We start from the raw sequence: 15,249 nt of genomic DNA on the forward strand, positions 1-15,249 counted from the left end.
AAGGTGTTTTTCTAATATCTATTCGATAATATATCCGTTGGGACAATTAGTTTTTCAGTAGGACCGATTGGAGTAATGGCTACCTCTGTATTTTATGCGAGAATCTCTCTCGGAGCCACCATGTGACCACTTACGCAATGTGGCCGCCTACGGCTATTCTTCAACAGAAATGCGTAAAACTACGTCACATGCTGTAGACACCTTGGGGAATACGTAGAAAGCGTAAGCTCGTTGATGGCACATTCACAGCTGAATAGGGACTCATTGGAACGCAACGCTTTCAAAACCTGGGGCACTTCCGGATTGGATTTTTCTCAGGCTTTCGCCTGCAACATCAGTTCTGTTGTACTCACAGACAATATCTTTACAGTTTTGTAAACGTTAGAGTGTTTTCTATCCAAAGCTGTCAATTACATGCATATTCTAGCATCTTGTGCTGACAAAATATCACGTTTAAAACGGGAACGTTTTTTTCTCCAAAAATGAAAATACTGCCCCTAGTACCAACAGGGTTTAAAAACAAGCTAAACTGTGTTTTGCTATATTGCACTTGTGATTTCATGAAAATGTAATATTTTTAGTAATTTAATTTGAATTGGGCACTCTGAAATTCAGTGGATGTTGACAAAAATGTGCGCCAAGGAGTTAATGGAGGTGTTTTCAGTCTGAGAGAGTCTCTCTTCTCTGAAACTAGAGTCCTGCATCAGGCATAAAAAAAACTGTTGGTGGTCCTGGAGCATTCAAAGCATGCAGAAGATAGATGCCGCCTCTTAATGATTTCCGAGAGCCGATCTGTTATTATTAACCCTGCATTAAAATTACATACAATTTTGAATCAAGCATATAATGTACAGTATTTTTTCATTAACATCTTTGTTTTTGTTAATAAAATAATTATAAAAATACTCTTTCAAAATGCAGATGTTTATTTTACTACTGTACATTTCAGCTACATAATCCCAATATAATAGTATTTTTGTAATGTCTCTAGCAGATTTTCCTTTCCTCCTGAAAGCACTAATCTGATCACTTAAATGAATAGAGATCCTGGTCATGCTACAGTATGTTGTTACAGGATAATCAAGGTGAGGACAATCGGCAATCAGCTGCATACTTATGGCCCATTGTAACCTGGAGTCACACCTTTCCAGTACTCCTCAACCCTCACAAATCTCCACCCTTATTAATAACTTCTATAGGGTAGGGGGCAGCATTTGGAATTTTGGATGAAAAGCGTGCCCATATTAAACTACCTTCTACTCAGGCCCAGAAGATAGGATATGCATATAATTGGTTGATTTGGATAGAAAACACTAAAGTTTCCAAAACTGTTAAAATAGTGTCTGTGAGTATAACAGAACTTATTTGGCAGACGAAAACCTGAGAAAAATCTATTCAGGAAGTGAGATTTTTTTCTTGTTGGTGTTGTAGTTTTCTATTCAATGCCATTACAGTATCCATTGACTTAGGACTCACTAGATGTCAACAGTCGTTAGAAATTGTTTCAGGCTTGTATTCTGAAAAGAAAACACTCTGACGTTTCCAAAACTGCAAAGATATTGTCTGTGAGTGCCACAGAACTGATGTTACAGACGAAACCCAGATAAAAATCCAACCAGGAAGTGCCGCATTTTTTTGAAACCGCCTCATGCCAATGACTCCTTATATGGCTGTGAATGAGCTACGAATGAGCTTACGTTTTCCACATATTCCCAAAAGGTGTCTACGGCATTGTGACGTCTTTTTAGGCATTTCCATTGAAGAATGGCTGTAAGGGACCATATATAGCATGTGGTCACATGGTGTCTCCCACAGAAAATCTTGCGTAAAATACTGAGGTAGCCATTTTTCCAATCGCTTCTTATGAGAAACCAATTGCCTCGACGGATATATTATCGAATATATATGTTAAAAACACCTTGAGGATGGATCCTAAACAACGTTTGCCGTGTTTCTGTCGATATTATGGAGCAAATTTTGAAATAAGTTTGGCGTAATAGTTGTAGCATTTTCCGGTCGTTTTCTCAGCCAAGCATGATGAAGAAACGGGAGCTATTTCGCCTACAAAAAAAATATTTTTGGAAAAAAGGAACATTTGCTATCTAACTGGGAGTCTCCTGAGTGAAAGCATCTGAAGTTCTTCAAAGGTAAATGATTTAATTTGGTTGCTTTTCTTATTTTCGTGAAAATGTTGCCTGCTGCCAGCAGAGCCTAGCATAGCATTATGCCATGATAAACTTACACAAATGCTTGAGATGACAGGGTGATTAACAAAAGGCTAAGCTGTGTTTCACTATATTTCACTTGTGATTTCATGAATATGAATATTTTCTAGTAAGATATTTTGTCCGTTGTGTTATGCTAATTAGTGTAGTTGATGACAATTCTCCCGGATCCGCGAGGGGTAGTTCTAAGAAGTTAATCCACCTGGCGTGTCAGATTTCAAGAAAGCTTTACTGTCACGAACCTCGCCGAGGATGGTGCCTCTTCCTGTTCGGGCGGTGCTCGGCGGTCGTCGTCGCCGGCCTATTAGCTGCCATCGATTCCCTTTCCGTTTGTTTTGGGTTATTGGTTAATTGGGTACACCTGTTTTGTATTAGGATTTGTTTGTAGGGTATTTAGGGGCACTAGGCCCGCTGGGTATTTGTGCGGGCTTGTTTTTGTTACTCTGTGTTTTGATGGTGTGATTTTTTCCTGTATTTATTCTCTGGACTGTTTAGTCCTGTTGTTTTTGACTGGCAACTTATTGTACGCCCTGTGTGTTGGCGTGACTGTTTTTGTTGCGCTGGGGAATAAATGTGAAGAAACGACTGAACCCTGCTCTCTGCGCCTGATTCCAACCACCACACCTAGTAGATCGTAACAGAAGCCCGCACCTTCGAAATGGAGTCAGCAGGAGCAGCGACCACTCCTCTCCCCACTATGGAGGAGCGCGTTCATCACCACACAGCTGTCCTCCATCGGATTGGTACCGCGATGGACCAGATGATGGAGAGGATGGAACGATGGGAGAGGAGTGGTCTCCCGACGTCTACCCCAGCTCCCCCACTGCCGACACCACCTACTCCACCTACGTCGTCCTCTGGGTCCGGCGCACTACGTCTCTCCCCCCCGAGGGAGTACGATGGAGCGGCTGCTGGGTGCCGGGGATTTTTGCTCCAGCTGGAGCTCTACCTGGCTACCGTGCGTCCGGCTCCCTCGGGTGAGGAGAGTGTGAGCCTCCTCGTCTCCTGTTTAACGGGCAGGGCCCTGGATTGGGCTAACGCAGTCTGGAACAGTCCAGACTCGGCTCGGGACAACTACCTGGAGTTCACCCGCCGTTTCCGAGCAGTGTTCGATCATCCACCAGAGGGTAAAGCGGCGGGTGAGCGACTGTTCCACCTCAGACAGGAGACGAGGAGCGCGCAGGACTTCGCGTTGGAGTTTAGGACCCTAGCTGCTGGTGCTGGGTGGAATGACAGGGCCCTGATGGACCATTACCGGTGTAGTCTCCGGGAGGACGTCCGCCGGGAGCTGGCTTGCAGGGACACAACTCTCTCCCTGGATGAACTAATAGACATGTCTATTCGATTGGACAACCTGCTAGCTGCCCGCGGGCGTTCAGAAGGGGTCCTGTTAATTCCACCTTCCAGCTCTCCCACTCCCACTCCGATGGAGTTGGGAGGAGCTGCATCTAGGGGGATCAGAGGGGGCTCCTCCTGCTCCTATTGTGGACGGAGAGGACACACTTCGGACCGGTGTTGGAGGAGTCCTTCTGGGAGTCGAGATGGTCGGCAGAACGCTCCTCGGCCACCCCAGGTGAGTAAGCACCAAACTCACCCAGAGCTCCCTGTTGGTCACATGTTTTTGTTAATTTTTTTCCCTGCTTTTTTCCCCTCTCTTCAGCATAAGGCGCTAGTCGATTCAGGCGCAGCTGTGAGTTTTATGGATCGTGGACTCGCCCGTAAATTGGGTATTCCGTTAGTGCAGATAGACCCACCTGTCCCCGTGCACTCCTTAGATAGCCGACCGCTAGGGTCAGGGCTGGTCAGGGAGGCCACGATTCCGCTGGACATGGTAACGCAGGGGAATCATAGGGAGAGGATCAGTTTCTACCTTATTGATTCACCTGGGTTTCCGGTGGTGTTGGGGGTTCCCTGGCTGGCTATTCACAATCCCCTTATTTCCTGGAAACAGGGGGCTCTTAAGGGGTGGTCAGACGAGTGTTCAGAGAGGTGTATAGGAGTTTCCATCGGTGCCACGACGGTGGAGAGTCCAGACCAGGTTTCCACCGTGCGCATTCCCCCAGAATATGCCGATTTGGCTATCGCTTTTAGTAAGAAGAAGGCGACCAAATTACCACCCCATCGACGGTGGGATTGCGTGATAAACCTCCTGGAGAACGCTGCACTTCCCCGGAGTCATGTGTACCCACTGTCACAGGAGGAGACGCTGGCTATGGAAACATATGTCACGGAAGCTCTGAGACAGGGGTACATTCGGCCCTCCATGTCACCCGTCTCCTCGAGTTTTTTTTTTGTGAGGAAAAAGGAGGGAGGTCTGCGTCCGTGCATTGATTATCGAGGTCTCAATTCGATCACAGTGGGTTTTAGTTATCCGCTACCTCTCATCGCTACGGCGGTGGAATCATTCCACGGAGCGCGTTTCTTCACAAAACTGGACCTCAGGAGCGCGTATAATCTGGTGCGTATTCGGGGAGGAGACGAGTGGAAAACAGCGTTTAGTACCACATCAGGCCACTATGAGTACCTCGTCATGCCGTATGGGTTGAAAAATGCTCCAGCCGTCTTTCAATCCTTTGTAGATGAGATTCTCAGGGACTTGCACGGGCAGGGTGTGGTAGTCTATATTGATGACATCTTGATTTATTCTGCCACACGCGCCGCGCATGTTTCCCTGGTGCGCAAGGTGCTTGGGCGACTGCTGGAGCATGACCTATACGTCAAGGCTGAGAAATGTGTGTTCTCCAAACCAGCCGTTTCCTTCTTGGGTTATCGCATTTCCAGCTCGGGGATGATGATGGAGTGTGACCGCGTTAACGCCGTGCGTAATTGGCCGACTCCGACCACGGTAAAGGAGGTGCAGCGGTTTTTAGGGTTTGCCAATTACTACCGGAGGTTTATCCGGGGTTTTGGCCAAGTAGCGGCGCCCATTACCTCACTGCTGAGGGGGGGGCCGGTGCGTTTGCAGTGGTCAGCAGAGGCTGATGGAGCCTTCAACCAGTTGAAGGCACTGTTCACTGGGGCTCCCGTGTTGGCGCATCCGGACCCTTCGTTAGCATTCATATTAGAGGTGGATGCGTCCGAGGCTGGGGTTGGAGCCGTGCTGTCTCAGCGTTCGGGCACGCCACCGAAGCTCCGTCCCTGCGCTTTCTTTTCTAAGAAGCTGGGTCCGGCAGAGCAGAACTATGATGTGGGGGACCGGGAGTTACTAGCTATGGTAAAGGCCCTGAAGGTGTGGAGACACTGGCTAGAGGGGGCTAAACACCCTTTTCTCATCTGGACTGATCACCGTAATCTGGAGTATATTCGAGCAGCGAGGAGACTGAATCCGCGTCAGGCTAGGTGGGCCATGTTCTTTACACGTTTTAGATTTACGATCTCTTACAGACCAGGTTCCCTCAACACTAAGGCCGACGCGCTGTCCCGTCTCTATGACACCGAGGACCGGTCTATCGAACCCACTCCCATCCTCCCAGCTTCTCGGCTGGTGGCCCCAGTGGTATGGGAGGTGGACGCGGACATCGAGCGGGCGTTGAGGGTTGAACCTGCGCCTGCACAGTGTCCGACTGGTAGAAGTTACGTACCGCTTGGTGTCCGTGATAAGTTGATTCGGTGGGCTCACACACTACCGTCTGCGGGTCATCCGGGGATCGATAGGACAGTGCGGGGTCTTAGAGGGAAATACTGGTGGCCCACCTTAGCTAGGGATGTGAGGCTCTATGTATCTTCCTGTTCGGTATGCGCCCAGAGTAAGGCTCCTAGGCACCTTCCTAGAGGGAAGTTACAGCCCCTCCCGGTTCCACAACGGCCATGGTCCCATCTCTCGGTAGATTTCCTTACTGATCTTCCCCCATCTCAGGGGAACACTACCGTTTTGGTCGTTGTGGATCGGTTCTCTAAGTCCTGCCGTCTCCTCCCATTGCCTGGTCTCCCTACGGCCCTACAGACTGCAGAGGCTCTTTTTACCCACGTCTTCCGGCACTATGGGGTTCCAGAGGATATCGTCTCCGATCGGGGTCCCCAGTTCACATCTCGGGTTTGGAAGGCGTTTATGGAGCGTCTGGGGATCTCGGTCAGCCTTACCTCTGGTTATCACCCCGAAAGTAATGGGCAGGTGGAGAGAGTAAACCAGGAAGTGGGCAGGTTTCTGAGGTCGTATTGCCAGGACCGGCCAGGAGAATGGGCGAGGTACGTCCCGTGGGCAGAGTTAGCCCAGAATTCTCTTCGGCATTCGTCCACGAATATGTCGCCATTCGAATGTGTACTGGGCTACCAGCCGGTCCTGGCTCCATGGCATCAGAGTCAGACCGAGGCTCCTGCGGTGGAGGAGTGGGTACAGCGCTCTAGAGAGACCTGGCGGGCAGTCCAGGATTCTCTCAGGCAGGCCAGTGAACGGCAGAAGAGAGACGCTGACCGCCACCGCAGTGAGGCCCCGGTGTTCGCACCAGGGGACAGGGTCTGGCTCTCGACCCGAAACCTGCCCCTCCGCCTGCCCTGCCGGAAGCTGGGGCAGCAGTGTGTGGGGCCATTTAAAGTCCTGAGGAGGATAAACGAGGTGTGTTATAGATTGCAACTTCCCTCTTATTATCGTATTAACCCCTCGTTTCATGTGTCTCTCCTCAGGCCGGTGGTAGCTGGTCCCCTACAAGACGGTGAGGTACCGGAGGTCCCTCCACCCCCTCTGGACATCGAGGGGTCCCCGGCGTACACAGTACGAGCTATTCTGGACTCGAGACGCCGGGTGAGGGGCCTGCAGTACCTCGTGGACTGGGAGGGGTACGGTCCGGAGGAGAGGTGCTGGGTACCGGGGAGGGACATTTTAGATCCTTCCCTCTTGAGGGATTTCCATCGCCTCCACCCGGATCGCCCTGCGCCTCGTCCTCCGGGTCGTCCTCGAGGCCGGGGTCGGCGCGCTGCAGGGGCCGCGCGTCAGGGGGGGGGTACTGTCACGAACCTCGCCGAGGATGGTGCCTCTTCCTGTTCGGGCGGTGCTCGGCGGTCGTCGTCGCCGGCCTATTAGCTGCCATCGATTCCCTTTCCGTTTGTTTTGGGTTATTGGTTAATTGGGTACACCTGTTTTGTATTAGGATTTGTTTGTAGGGTATTTAGGGGCACTAGGCCCGCTGGGTATTTGTGCGGGCTTGTTTTTGTTACTCTGTGTTTTGATGGTGTGATTTTTTCCTGTATTTATTCTCCGGACTGTTTAGTCCTGTTGTTTTTGACTGGCAACTTATTTTACGCCCTGTGTGTTGGCGTGACTGTTTTTGTTGCGCTGGGGAATAAATGTGAAGAAACGACTGAACCCTGCTCTCTGCGCCTGATTCCAACCACCACACCTAGTAGATCGTAACATTTACAGTAAAAGATCCAAGCGTTTATGTTAGGACATCTCTCTCAGCAGACAAAACATTACAAACAGCTAGCAGCAAAGAAAAGCAATAAAATGGATCACTTACCTTTGATGATCTGCGGATGTTTGCACTCACGAGACTCCCAGCTGCACAATAAATGTTCCTTTTGTTCGATAGAGATTATTTTTATATCCAAAATCCACAGGCTAGAGCGGTCACGACGGGGCAGACGAATATTCCAAATAGTATCCATAAAGTTCGTAGAAACATGTCAAACGTTTTTTATAATCAATCCTCAGGTTGTTTTTACAATAAATAATCGATAATATTTCAACCGGACTAGCGTTTTCAATAGGAAAGAGAGAGAAAATGTCTGCTCCAAGCTGTTGCACATGCAAAACTCTGCTGGCACCCAGCCATCCACTGACGCGATGTGATCTTTCTCGCTCATTTTTCAGAATAAAAGCCTGAAACTATGTCTAAAGACTGTTCACACCATGTGGAAGCCATAGAGAAAGGAATCTGGTTGATAACACTTTAAATGGAGGGAAGGTATGCAATGGAACAGATAGGTTTCAGGAAAAACAGAACTTCCTGGCTGGATTTTCCTCAGGTTTTCGCCGACAATATTTTGACAGTTTTGGAAACTTTTGAGTGTTTTCTATCCTAATCTGCCAATTGTATCCATATTCTAGATTCTGGGCCTGAGAAATAGGCAGTTTCATTTGGGTACGTTTTTATTCCAAACATCAAAATACTGCCCCCTACACTCAAGAGGTTAACACCTCCATCGATAGATCAGCGTTCTAACTCCCCCTTGTGATAGTTTGGTGCAATGACAGAATGCTATCATCTACCACTAACGGTCGCAGCATAAGATCAAAACTTTCAAAGGAAGAACCACTGTAGTCTAGCTCTCCCCTCACTTGAGAATATCGATCACCTCCAGTTCATGGCTTCAGCCAATCAAACTGACCCCATGCACCCCACACTGACCCCATGCACTTATCATGCATCCTGTGATTGGTCAGATGCTCCTAGCAGTCTAGTTAATCTAGTCCTTTGCATGCTCCCTCAAACGTATACGTTTTAGCGCGGTCCTGAACCATGTTTTCTGGTCTGAGAACGTGAGTGGACATGTAGCCATGGGATGTGTAAACAAAGTAAGTTGTTGTCGATGTTGTTGTCATTGCAATATGTGCAGAGTAGCATTATTCTATGTAGTTCTCATTCCTGTTATTACTTAGTTAGTACTACTGATATTGTCTGCAATTATTAGTCACTGTTTACTACTTCCTATTTCCTATAGATTTAAATACAGTCCTTGCTCTTGAATGTTGGTGTGCAATAGCCTACTATGTGCTATATACAGTCCTAGCCATTATTCTTACTGTCCTATTGCCATGCTAGTCATTAATCTGGTATTACTATGTAATACATGGTAATTATTAGGTCAATATTAGATACAATCCTTGTATCCCATATCCCATTCTATCGTACTGCATATTTCCATTCAGGCCAATGTATTTTTCTCCTGTATAGCACATTCATTCTACAGTATCTCTGTTTCTGTCCGTTACAGAACCATCCCCATGCTCTTCTCCAGTGTGTATAAATAAAGTTCCTGTGTGTGTTAATTCTTTGGCTGCTCCCATCTAACTGTGTGTCACAGGTCAGCAAATACGCAGAGTGATAGCGGCTTACTGCTGTCCTCTGATACACATAGAAGAAGGTTAACACCATAACGTCTGTGTAACTTCCTCCCCTGCCTTCTATAAAAACAGAGGAAAATTATATAAAAAAACTAAAAAGGAACTCTCTCCAAAAAATATTTTTATTGTGATGACAAAATAACATATTTGTATTGACAAAGCAACAATACGCAAACTTTGCTTCTCCATCTATCGCTTTTGTGCTTCGCACAGACAGGGCTGTGCCTATCCTGTATCTAATCCATAGTTATCCTTCATCCCAGAAGTTAAAGTGCCCTACTCAGTCTTACCTCTCATAGACCCGCTATGATCTCCTGGGTGAGGTTATAATTGCCAGAAAGCGATAGTGATTTTGAAACAGATTGCTTAACTGATACAATAAATTTGAATTTAAAGACTTAAATTATCAAATTATCGCTATCTCAAGGGAAATTCGATGTGCTGTGAACATCAATGTGCTGCACTTCTTATGAATCAAGTGTTTGCATCCACTGCAGATTTTGAAGGAAAAACAGGATTATTGAATTGGGGCCAAAAGTAATTAACACTTTTTGAAGCAGAAATAATAACCTGGTGTCTGTGAATGCCCAAGTCTCCTATGGAGTGACAGCCACTGAACAGAACACAATGCAGAATGCTCCATTTAGTGCAAGAGATTCCAGAGCACAATAAAGAACCTTATCGGTGGCAGCTCAGTTTGCACTATTTTGACTAAAACTTTTAACGGTAGATGCCACACTGCACACTCCCAGTGGAAGGAAAAGTAATTTTGTGTCAAGCCAGGAAAATCGCTCTAGTGGACCTCTTTGGGAAACGATTAAGAGTTCCTGTAATCGGCAACAATGTCAGTTATACTGTACGTAAGTGTGTTGTTTGTCTTTAGATTGTGTTTCTTCTTGTTTTCGTCACAGGCAATTTCTTTTCTCACTCCTTTGGCTGTGATATTCGTGGTGAAGATCATTCGGCGGACAGATAAGACAGAAATCAAGGAAGCATGTCTAGGTATGTATGTTTTGAACCCTTAAATTGTCTCATCATTTTATTTGAACTGTTATCATTATTTACATCCTGCAGACATGCTGTGAGTATGATTAAATATGTGGTTGTAATGCAGGCCATACCACATCTCACATCCTGTAGGAGGAATAGTAGTTGGTAAGGTAACATCTAATGAGGATGCGTATAAGCAACTTTAATAAGGTTAATTACATAATCCTCCTTTCGTTCTTCATAGTCACCATTATCCTGAATCTGTGTTTTATTATGACAATTTTTGGTCACACTATAAACAAACTACAACTTATAAAGGCTTTATATAGCATACATAAAGTCATCAGAAGCATGACATTTAAGATTCACACATCATCTATAAGCGTATGTCATACTATGTATAAATGGTGGATAAAGTGTGACAACAGTGATGTTTTCTAATGCGGACTTGATGTGAAAGAAATATGGTAGGGTTGTGATGGCTGGTCTAATGTGTGGGAATGAAATCAGTGAGTTGATATGTCCATATTAAGTGCATATTATGTATTTTTGCATTACTGAGGCATAGAAATTGTGGGGGGGTGCTAAACAATGGTAATCCTATGGATCATTAAGCTATTTGATTTGGAATTTTAGGAACCCTTTAGATACCACTCAAATAAATATGGGGCGGCAGGTAGCCTAGTGGTTAGAGCGTTGGACTAGTAACCGAAAGGTGGCAAGATCAAATCCCCAAACTGACAAGGTAAAAATCTGTTCTTCTGCCCCTGATCAAGGAAGCTAACCCACTGTTCCTGGGCCGTCATTGTAAATAAGAATTTGTTTTGACTTGCTGAGTTAAATAAAGGTCAAATTTAAAAAATTATTTGATAAAATATAGATTTTTGCTTTTACTATTAAAGCCCATGTAAATACATTGAATAACACATTCATAAATGCATAAAGGACAGTCAAAAAATGAATAAGAAACAAGGTTTTGAAGTTTCTGTCCTAAATCAAGGAGACATATGTACAGTATATATATGTATACTCATGTATATGTTTTTACAAATATTTAAACCCTTTTTTTGGGTAGGCCCAAACTACCTTCATACAGTACTTCCATTTGTTTTTAAAAACGGTACCGGTTACTTTCAGACGAGTCTTGTACCGGTTACTTTCAGACTTGTGAGGGTCGTAGAGCAAAATGGAGAACGCATCAGGTAACACTTTACATCAGGTGCACATTAATTAATACGTAACTAAAGTAATAAATGTACTCATAACACATGTAAACGTTTTAGAACACCTACTCATTCAACGGTTTTTCTTTCTTTTTACTATTTTCTACATTGTAGAATAATTAGTGAAGACATCAAAACTATGAAATAACACATGGAATCATATAGTAACCAAAAAAGTGTAAAAAATATTTTAGATTTGAGATTCTTCAAATAGCCACCGTTTGCTCTGATGACAGCTTTGCACACTCTTCGCATTCTCTCAACCAGCTTTTCCAACAGTCGTGACGGGGGTCCAACAAATACTGAGCACTTGTTGTCTGCTTTTCCTTAAGTCTGCAGTCCAACTCATTCCAAACCATCTCAATTTGGTTGAGGTTGGGGGATTGTGGAGAGCCGGTCATCTGATGCAGCACTCCATCACTCTCCTTCTTGGTCAAATAGTCCTTACACATGTGAGCGCGCCTTTCGTTAATTTTCCTTTATATTGACAACGCTATTGTCCGGTTGAAATATTATTGATTATTTAGACAAAAAACAACCTGAGGATTGATTATCAACATCGTTTGACATGTTTCTATGAACTTTACTGGTACTATTTGGATTTTTCATGTGCCTGTTGAGCCAATGGATTACTGAACAAAATGCGCCAACCAAACTAGGGTTTTTGGACATAAAGAGGGACTTTATCGAACAAAACAAAAATGTATTGTGCAACATGGAGTCTTGTGAGTGCAACCATAAGAAGATCAAAGGTAAGTGATTAATTCTATTGCTATTTCTGACTTCCGTGACTAATCTACTTGGTTGGAAAATGTTTGTATGGTTTTGTGTGCTGGGCGCTGTCCTCAGATAATCACATGGTGTGCTTTCGCTGTAAAGCCTTTTTGAAACCTGACACAGCGGCTGGATTAACAAATTAAGCTTTATTTTGATGTATTACACGTGTGATTTTATGAAAGTTAAATATTTATAATAATTTAAATTTTGCGCTCTGCAATTTCACCGGATGTTGTCGGTGTCCCGCTAGCAGTACGCTTTTCCCAAACAGGTTTTTACATGGCAAGTCAGTTAAAAACAAATTCTTATTCTCAATGACGGCCAAGGAACAGTGGGAGGAACTGGAGGAAGTGCCTTGTTCAGGAGCAGAACAACATATTTTTTACCTTGTCAGCTCGGGGATTCAATCCTGCAACCTTTCGGTTACTAGTCTAACGCTCTAACCACTAGGCTACCTAAAAGCAAATTATTACTTACAATGATGGCCAACCAGAAGGAAAAAGACCTCCTGCGGGGACGGGGGGGCTGGGATTAAAAATAAAAAAGTGTTTTAAAGGTCAAATGTAGATTGTCCCTCATTTTTCTACTGTATCTGGACCTTGTTTCAGAACTCTACCCATAATGCACTATTTTATGACAGGAGGGTAACTCAAGCAACAAAAGAATAAGGCTAACTTATGCTAGCTCAAAGTTTACCATCTAACGCCACTTTGCCGGCTAGCCTGTGACGGAGTGAACTAGCTGCACCAAACTGATTTTAGTAAATGAACAGGAATATGTGTTAGCATAAACAGTATAGGTATTATATTTACAGTTGAAGTCGGAAGTTTACATACACTCTTAGGTTGGAGTCATTAAAACTATTTTTTTCAACCACTCCACAAATGTCTTGTAAATAACACACTATAGTTTTGGCAAGTCAGTTTGGACATCTACTTTGTGCATGCCACAAGTCATTTTTCCAACAATTGTTTGTATCACAATTCCAGTGATACAAACAATTCCAGTGGTCAGAGGTTTAAATACACAACTTGACTGTGTGCCTCTAATCAGCTTGGGAAATTCCAGAAAATTATGTCACGGCTTTAGAAGCTTCTGATAGGCTAATTGACATCATTTGAGTGAATTGGAGGTGTAACTGTGGATGTATTTCAAGGCCTTCCTTCAAACTCAGTGCCTCTTTGCTTGACATTATTGGAAAATCAAAAGAAATCAGCCAACTCAGAAAAAAAAATGGTTGAACTCCACAAGTATGGTTCATCCTTGGGAGCAATTTCCAAATGCCTGAAGGTACCACGTTCATCTGTACAAACAATAGTACGCAAGTATAAAGTAAGTATATATTTAGTTTTAGACAGTGTTTTAGCACTAGAATGTGTTATGTGCTGTCATTTGTTAACCGGTATTAAAGTGTGCCTGTTTATTATACTCCGCTCTCCTGCACTTGACTTCGCCTCCCATATACACGCCTTACAGAATCATTCACCTGAAGGATGGAGTCAGCAGGAGCAGACGCATTTCAGTGGAGGAGCGTTCAGCAGCATGCGACCAAGTTGCAACGTCTGGGCACAGCCATGGATCACATGCTGCAGACAATGGATCGTTGGGAGAGAGGAGGAGGTTTTTCAGCGCCACCACCAGCCCCACTACAACAGGTCCCACTGTCCACCCCTCTTTCACCTGGTCCCAGCGGGATTCGACTTGCGCTCCCGAGGGAGTATGATGGGACGGAGCGCGCAGGATTTTGCCCAGAACTTCCAGACCATGGCCGCCAGCGCGGGATGGAACGACAGGGCCCTGATCGATCACTACAGGTGCAGTCTGCCCCGTGTATTGACTATCGAGGGAATCAATAAGATCACTGTGAGGTACAGCTACCCGCTGCCTCTCATCGCCAGTGCGATCGAGTCAATGCACGGAGCACACTTCTTCACAAAATTGGATCTCAGGAGTGCTTACAACCTGGTGCATATCCGGGAGGGGGACGAGTGGAAGACGGCATTTAGTACCCCCTCAGGGCACTATGAGTACCTCATCATGCCGTATGGGTTGATGAATGCTCCATCAGTCTTCCAGACCTTTGTTGACAAGTTTTTCCGGGACCTGCACGGGCAGGGTGTAGTGGTGTATATCGACGACATTCTGATATGCTCCGCTACACGCGCCGAGCATGTGTCCCTGGTGCGCAGGGTGCTTGGTCGACTGTTGGAGCATGACCTGTACGCCAAGGCTGAGAAATGTCTGTTCTTCCAACAGTCTGTCACCTTCTTATATTACCGCATTTCCACGTCAGGGTGGAGAGTGACCGCATTTCAACTGTGCTTAATTGGCCGACTCCCACCACGGTAAAGGAAGTGCAGCGGTTCTGGGGATTGCCATCTACTACCATAGGTTTATCCGGGATTTTGGTCAGGTAGCAGCTCCCATTACCTTACTGCTGAAGGGGAGACCGGTGCGGCTGCAGTGGTCGGCTGAGGGGGACAGGGCTTTTGGTCACCTGAGGGCTCTGTTTACCTCAGCTCCCGTGCTGGCTCATCTGGATCCCTTTTTGCCGTTCATAGTGGAGGTGGACGCGTCCGAGGCTGGGATAGGAGCCGTGCTCTCTCAGCGCTCGGGCACGCCACCAAAGCTCCGCCCCTGTGCTTTCTTTTTGAAGAAGCTCAGCCCGGCGGAGTGAAACTATGATGTGGGGGACCAGGAGCTGTTGGCTTTTGTCAAGGCTCTGAAGGCGTGGAGGCATTGGCTTGAGGGGGTTAAACACCCTTTTCTCATCTGGACTGACCACCGCAATTTGGAGTACATCCGGGCGGCGAGGAGACTGAACCCTTGCCAGGCAAGGTGGGCTATGTTCTTTACCCGTTTTTTTTTTCACTTTATCCTACAGACCAGGTTCCCAGAACGCTAAGGCAGACACACTGTTCCGGATGTATGACACAGAGGAGCGGTCCATGTATCACACTCCCATACTTCCTGC

The 15,249-nt window shown here is 45.7% G+C and overlaps 1 protein-coding gene across 1 annotated transcript in view; it reads left to right on the forward strand.

The window, feature by feature from the left end:
• LOC110525562 (phospholipid phosphatase 4-like) overlaps positions 1-15,249 on the forward strand; it is a 143,132-nt gene that overhangs the window by 56,038 nt on the left and 71,845 nt on the right. The window contains exon 4 of the mRNA XM_036989719.1: positions 10,197-10,287. Within this exon, the coding sequence (XP_036845614.1) occupies positions 10,197-10,287 (91 nt within the window). The remainder of the gene's footprint in view (positions 1-10,196; positions 10,288-15,249) is intronic.

Source organism: Oncorhynchus mykiss, chromosome 1 (genome assembly GCF_013265735.2).
Source record: "Oncorhynchus mykiss isolate Arlee chromosome 1, USDA_OmykA_1.1, whole genome shotgun sequence".
NCBI lineage: Eukaryota > Metazoa > Chordata > Actinopteri > Salmoniformes > Salmonidae > Oncorhynchus > Oncorhynchus mykiss.